This window comes from Mastacembelus armatus, chromosome 10, assembly GCF_900324485.2.
Source record: "Mastacembelus armatus chromosome 10, fMasArm1.2, whole genome shotgun sequence".
NCBI classification, from domain to species: domain Eukaryota; kingdom Metazoa; phylum Chordata; class Actinopteri; order Synbranchiformes; family Mastacembelidae; genus Mastacembelus; species Mastacembelus armatus.
The window spans coordinates 14,884,521-14,892,083 of NC_046642.1; the positions used below are offsets into that span (position 1 = coordinate 14,884,521).

The window sequence follows — 7,563 nt, forward strand, 5'->3', positions numbered from 1 at the left end:
TGTACGCTGGCTAAGGCCTCATGGAGACAGAGAGGGCCTGTGCACATTACTTGGTAAGGGGTCTATGAGGGCAAATTGGCATGATGGTATGGATGATCTCTGGGGGAAAAAACAAAAAACGCTGTATCTTTTTACCCATTTTCTTTGCCTTTAGGACAGCAGGACAAAATGCTATGTGCTTTTAAAAACACGGCATCTGCAGTTTTTCATTAGTTATATTAGCACATCATAAGTTTTTTTTTTTTTTTGTCCAGATAAAAGAAAGTATTTTTCATGGTGCCCAGGTATGTTCATTATCAGGTGGAGAAACAAAAAGGCCCATGTTGCCATTCATAGAAACACACAACCGGCATGAAAAAAGGAAAGAAACAATCACGTCGATTCTATATCTGGTTTTAATTGGTACATCAGATTTTAATCCAAGCAAAAATAGTCTCTCACAATGAATTCTCAAAAGCAGGACAATTTTATTGCCATGTTCATTGCAGTTCTTTTTGGTGTAATTTCAGTAGAATCTACGGTCCTGATAACCTCAAGTTCATTACAAAATAAAGACTTTGTAATAAATAAATATATAGATTTATATTTATACTTTATATGTAGAAAATAAATATATTGTACATCTCATAAATAGGATCACCCATATGTACACCTCAGCTGCTTGCATTTTTAATAATGTTCCTCACACTCTGAACATTACAAGTCACCATCATTTGAAAAAAAACAAAAACAAAAAACCCTCGTTTATTTTTTGCCATCACGGTCAGAGAAGTGCTTTTGTCCCATCCTTAATTACTTGTTTTGCATACAGTTCCTACTGGTAGGTGTTTATTTGTATGCGATTGTGGTGACTTGACTGACGATTGCGTTGGAGTTGCCTCAGAGAATGGAGATGTGCAGTAAGTGCTTCAGTTATCGCACATTCATAATTTTCAGATTTTGAACATAACATGTCAAAACTCCAGTTCGCCTAATGTTTGTTCTCTGCCGCACAGACATTCCGACCCTCACCTTCCATCTATTCATCTCTGTGTATGTGGAATGTGCCTTCTCTTAATATCTAACATTACCATGACTGTTTAGAGTGCATGACAAATGCAGCATGTGACATTTGCAGTGCTTTCCATCATATGGAGCTCCTAAAAGTCTCTCCTTGATGATATCATCGCCAGTCATTTGTTTTTGTTTTTTTTTTTTTTTGTTTCCCCCCACCCACCAGCTCAGTGCTACACACATCCACCAAGAGCCCCAGCTCCATTTGTCATTGCATGTTGCTTTGGTGTCTATGTATCTACCTCTAAAAAGTGGTTATTGGGAAATGATGGCACCTGATTTGATCGTCCAGATCACCGCACAGCTGGGCAGTCATGTGGGCTTCCTCTGTCCATGTCTGCAGTGGTTTTACAAAAAAAAAAATTCCCTCCTCTCTGAGGTCACAGGTCCAATGTAGAGGAGAAGAAGCAACATCCAGGAACATGCACAATGTTAGTGTTAGTGTCGTACGTGCTCGGCAGCGGGTGGGCTGAGGTGCAAACGCAGTGGCCCTCAGGGTGAACTGTTCTCTACCAGGTCCGAAACATCCACAACACCCCCCCCCTTATCTTCTTTCATTTCTGTTCCTTCGAATGTGACCGGTTCTCCAGGTGTAAGCTCTGGTCACCTGTACTGGAATAAGTCCCTGTATGCCTGAGGGATCTTCTCAATCTCCACCGGCCTGGGTAAGAAGTGGGTGAGCTTCTGGTGTTTTTTAGTCCTGCCCCCCTCCCTAGGCGAGCCGTCCTTGTTTAAGGCCACGTAGTAGAAGCGTCCTGTGTCCGTGTGCTTGTACAGAGTCGAAGCGTATGTGTTGTACCAGTTCTCCTCAAACTGCTCCCTGAACACGCATTCTGCCGTCAGCTTCTTCTGCAGGAAAGAACACAACATAGTCATATGCTAAAGTCCTGCTGGCATGGCTCTGACCGACGGGGGAAAAACACAGGAAAAATTTGTAACAGAAAGATTAAAGAGACATAAAAATGCAGCGGAGATTGAGATGGATGATGCTGCTTTGCATGCAGATTCCACTCCTCCTGATGTACTGGTTTATGTTTGTCATTAACTATTTTGGACTGTACTTGAAAGCTAAAATGACCCAGCAGAAACTCATTCAGGCAGGTGCTCATTATTACAGGACGGGAAGTCATTATGAGCGGCTTTTCACTTTACGCCCCACATTCACTCCTCAGACCTGCTGACCTCTTATTGTACATGGACAATTATTTCCCCTCTGGGTGATGCAACAGTTAGCAGCCGTAGAAACTTCCTCTCTCTCTCTCTCTCACGCACACACACACACACACACACACACACACACACACACACACAGACAGCAGCTCTCAAAGACTCACTGACAGCGCGGCATGAGCGATTGCTCTGGGTTCAGCAGGTGAGAGTGTGCTGGATGAGTGAGTGTGTGAGAAAAATAAGAGACATCAGGGTTGTGTCCTGCTTTCCTGCCAAGACCAGAGAGTCTCTGCTGCTCTGCAACAGGCTGAACCTTGTTTAAGTCCTGGGTATCACCGAGGGCCAAGAGCCAAATATCAACCCCTTTTTGAGAACGTCCCAAACAGCCACTATCTCCCACTCTCCCTCCTGGGCTAACTTTTTTTCTGGCTGAGAAAACACAGCGAGATAAATTTTCTCAATCAGTCAAACTCTGCCTTTAACGCACTTCATAGTTTTAGCGAATGTTTGTGCAAGAGTCTCAGTTTTTATTCCAGAAGCAATTTTGTTGATTGGCTGTCAGGCTCTGCTTGGCTGCGGCTGTGTGGTGAAGCTGTTGTCTGTAAACACAGCCCTGAGGGCACATGACTGGGCCAGCTACACACACACACAGCTCATCGGATCACACGCTTGTCAAGGTCTGGCGGTTGTGGGACGGAAGCACCTCCTGGCCTCTCAGATTCAGATAGACATCGCTCTCTCTGTCAGTCAGGTGACTCAGTCAGGTGTGCAATTACCCCCACCCCCTCAAATCACTGCCTCTCGCTGTCACCCGCCCCCCCTACCCCAGAGTCAGAGCTCCAGGATGCCAGACTCTGATAGCACTCGGTAACAATATCTGCACTTTCAACATAATGGCTGTGCTTAAAGGTAGCCTCTGTTCGAAAAGTTCAGAGCCGGGGGCAGTCCGGGCCCTGAGAGGCCCTCAGGTAATGCCCTGGGACACCTGATACAGGTAACCACTCACATACTTCCCCTTCATTGTCTTTATCTCTTCCCTTTCCTCTCTTTCTGTCTCCAGATGCCAATGGCATGTGAGGAAAAAAGTCAGCCAGGTTGGAAAGACACTTCATGTTCTTAAGAAACTACATTTACTGTGGAAAAGTACAGGATATTTCTTCTGTATTCAGCCCTGCAGTCCAAAGTGGAGTCCAGCTGTGTGCAGAGATAATCTCCACCAAATTCTCCCACAGCACACGTCCAGAGTGACTCCGCACCCTCCTGTCTCCACTTTGGGAAAATATGTAAATATTTCTGCATATCTCAAAACTAAATGAAGAGATCAGCTCGCTCTCTATAAAGCTGCAAAAGCTGCTTTCCCTTTAATCTCTTCACGTGGAAAAATGTTTTTTGTAACTGCTGCAGCTCTTTAATCTGAAAAAGTCAATCTTCTGTCTTAATTTTTCGGGTCATCATGCTGAAGGAAAGCAGCCGGAGAGGGAGGAATGACACAGAGAGCGTGAGAGACACACATACTTGTTTTGTCTCGTTGTGGGTTTTTTCCCCTTTTACCACGTCTGGGAACCTTGATAACAAATGGACCCTCAGATTACTTCTTGAAACGTCTTCTCTCTGATAGCTCACTACTGACCGACATTCTCGTCTTGGGGAAGAGCTTGAAAAAGTGCTTCCTGTCGATCAAGTTGTGAGTGTAGTGACAGACTTGTGATTAGGACCCAGGGCAGCATGGAGAGCACAGGGCTTTAAGTGAAAAGCAGGGCGTTTTGACTCACCGACCCATAGAGCTCTCCTTTCTCATTCATGCCGAGGTAGAGTCCAGCGTCCACCCCTCTGATGCTGACCAGTCCCACCGCCAGACTGATGAACTCCAGGATACCTGAGGTCAGACACGCACAACACAAAGCGGGTCAGGGAAGCCCCACAAACACAGTTTAGCTGGTTCCTACCTGGTGTTGGCAGGTACAGTAACTGCAGTTATTTTGGCTTTTACTGCTGAATTTGCTCTGCAAATTCTTGTCTTTTTTTTTTTTTTTTACTTTTTATTGTTTCTAACCTGTTCAAGGGCAACCCAACATCTTTTGTAATCAAAACATGGACGGAGCAAGAGAAACTGGGTCCCTGGGCACAGGCGTGTAAAAGGCCCCTAACCTCCTGCATTTGTAGGAGCAACCACGTGAATTGTCATCAGTTTGTGTGTTCTTGTGGTTCTTCTGTCTTTTTGTAGTTTGTTGTGCCCATTTTGACTCACTTATTATCTCTTCATAATCAATTTACACCTATATTTACTTCTTTTGTGTCTATTTTTAAGGTTTTTCATCTTTTGGTCATCACCTTGCAGCATTTGGACTTGTTCTCACCCTCTTTTTAGTCACTGACTTAGTGTTTTAGTGGTTTAGTATATCTTTGTAGCTATTTTTGCATCAGTTTTTCTTTTTTGTTGTTGTTGGTGTATTTTCCAATGTAGAGGTTAACAGTCCTTTAACAGTTCTCCCCCTGACCCTTTGTGACCTTGGACCTGTGCCCCATAGGGCCCAGTCAGCCACAAAAATCCCATTTTAAGGACATTAAATCTTTTTTTTTTTTTGTCTTGAGAATACACATGTAGAAACCAGATGAGAAGTGCATACACATTTCTTTGATTTCCTTTGTTTTCCTTTTTGATCTGCTCTGAGTCACATACATCAGTCTGGTCTATCATAATGAGCTTTGGGGGGTCTATAAATGTGTTCTTCCAACCAGCTAGCAATACTACTGACTGAGGAGTCACTTTTATGAAGCTGAAGATGTGGGTAAAGTTGCTCGGTGAGCTGCTGACTCACAGGAAGTTTCAGTGAAGTGAACATTCGTTACATCAAAGACGCGGAAACAGCCGGTAAAATTAAAAGCCATCGGCGGTATTGTGCAGAAGTTAGTCAGAAAGGATCCAGCTGGCTGCGCTGACCGACAGAGACCAGCTTACAGCCACCTGGTCCCCATCTCCTTCGACCTCATGATGCCAGAGGATGTCAGACAAGATCCCTCTAATTTTTGTGAGGCGAAGAGTGTGTTTCATATCCCTCTAATCAAAACCATCTCCTCCTTGCAGCTCAGACAAAAAAAAAAAAAAAAAAAAAAAAACTTGAATTTTAAAGTGAAGCCAGGAACAATCGCGCGGACCACCCATCCCTGTAAACCGGCTTGTTTTGGCTGAAGTCTGAACATTAAACTATCCCTGAATTCCGCAGTGGTCATGCTTTAATTTCGAGTTATTCCGCGAGCCGGCCCGCACCTGTGACACGACTGCACGGGCATGAGGCGCGAGACATGTGCGCGTCTTGCCCTCTGACCTCATTTATTTATCCTTCTCCCTCCGAGCCGCACCTCGCTCCGTTTACATTAATGGTACCAAATCTTCAGAGCTTGCGGCCGCGTGCGTCGCCCGTTGCTGTGCCGCGAGACGCGCACGCGCTGCTTGTTTTGCGGCTGAGCTGAGAGACACCTGCGCCCCACGCGCAGCGGGGATTGCCAGAAACAGTAGTGTGGCTGTGCGCTCCTGCGTGCCAGGTGACGGTGACGCACGAATGAGTTTTCACTGGAGACTTGGAGGAGAAAAAACAAAACAAAACAAAACAAAACAAAAAAACTCCCAATTAAACTGATTTCACTTGTTTTAGACTGACAGCGGAGAAAATGATCTAAATTCATAGACAGGACAGGAGATACACGACAGCATCAGTATTTCGTTTCGTAATATTGATGGTTAATTTGCTTCCTTTGTCATTTAGACCTCTCTTGGCTAAACAACAGGCCTATCAACTGAGAGACAAATTATATAACACGAGACTATCTTCATATTTTCCACTCTTCACTTGTCCACACCAAAATCAAAAAAAAAAAAAAAAGTTAAATGCTTAAGAAGTGTCCTCACCAAATCTACTGTGGTCCTGTCTGGTCCCATACACAGTCCCATTGGGGAATATCTCCAGCTGGAAGCCGGTCCTGCAATAGAGCTGCCGCCGCCTCAGGATCCCCTTCAGGTGCCCGAAATCTGTCGGCGACCCCCGCTGCAGCCTCCCTTCAATCTGGCCCAGCCGCTCATTCAGCCCCACTGGAGTCTCCGGTAGAGGCATATTCCCGAGCGCAGGAAAGCTTTGTAAATCCAAGTCCGTTGTCCCCAGAAGACTCCCAACCTCTGTCATTGTGTGCACAGCTGTCAAATTAAGCGAAGGCATTTGAAATGTTGTGTCGGTGACTCGAACAGGGAGAAAAGTTTGCACAAGTCCGGTCCATGCACGCACAAAGCGAACCCAGCGCGCCGTGCTCTCTCAGGATCAGAGTCCGCAGATTATTTGCTCGACCTTCGCTTTAATCGTCAGTTTGATATCTCAGTTTATCAGATAGAAAGACTCTATTATATACATACTCCCCACGCATTCTCACATTGGATATTCAAACATAAGCCACGCCTGGCTGGCATCCTTTTATACGCGCGCAAGTTTCCTTTAGTCTGTTGGACGTGTAGCCCACTTTCAGTCCAACTTGTGCTGCTGGTGATGCCGCGGTCCTGTCAGAAAGCTGGATCTACCTTCCCGAGCACACAAATCCAGAAGCGTCTTCTCATTGCTCCTGCGCTTCTCTTTACGTTCCGAGGCTTTCTGATAGGAACGCATGGCCAATCCAGGGTTCAGGAAACTTTGGCAACAATTTGTGGTGGATTAAAACGCGATGCAGATACAGAAGCAAAAATCATTAAAAAAAAAAAAAAAAGATACATTTATTCTAAAACTGTAACAACAACCTCACCACAGCAGCAATCCATAACTTACAGTGACTGCTTTGGGTCATAGTCCCTCCTGGAAACAACAACAAAAAAGGGGAAAACTAAAGTATCAGGCAAACGTTTTCCCCAAAACTGATCAAAATAACCTGTGCATAATCTCAGAGCAACCCGAACCTCCTGCACAAGCCTCAGTGCCAACCAGTGCAGTTGGACGTTTTCATGCGAGCATTTTCTCCACCTCCTTGTTGGAAGCAGGTGCTTCCTCGCCCCTCTGCACAACGTTTGCAATGAGCTCCAGCAAACCAGCAGCTCTACCACTTGTACTACTGGCAAGGAAGAAAAAAAAAAAAAGAAGAAAAAAAGAAAAATCCAAATGCTGATGACGTGTAGTATAAAAATCTCACTGCTGCAGATTCAGTGGAGCTTTTTTAACCTCTCAAACATTAATCTTCCAAAAATGCTCCCCCCCCACCCCAACACACACACACACACACACACACACACACACACACACACACAGTTTTTGTGCAATGTCTCAAACTCCCTGCTTCACCTCTAAATATTACTGTAAATATTACAGT

The 7,563-nt window shown here is 44.9% G+C and overlaps 1 protein-coding gene across 1 annotated transcript; it reads right to left on the reverse strand.

Annotated features, from left to right (window-relative positions):
- Positions 1–503: 503 nt before the first annotated feature.
- On the reverse strand, positions 504–6,918 carry fgf16 (fibroblast growth factor 16). Its single transcript, XM_026330749.1, has 3 exons — positions 6,131–6,918; positions 3,996–4,099; positions 504–1,902 (listed from the first exon to the last, which is right to left on the reverse strand). Exons 1-3 carry the CDS (start codon positions 6,432–6,434, stop codon positions 1,657–1,659), a joined length of 654 nt encoding a protein of 217 aa, XP_026186534.1. The 5' UTR covers positions 6,435–6,918; the 3' UTR covers positions 504–1,656.
- Positions 6,919–7,563: the final 645 nt, after the last annotated feature.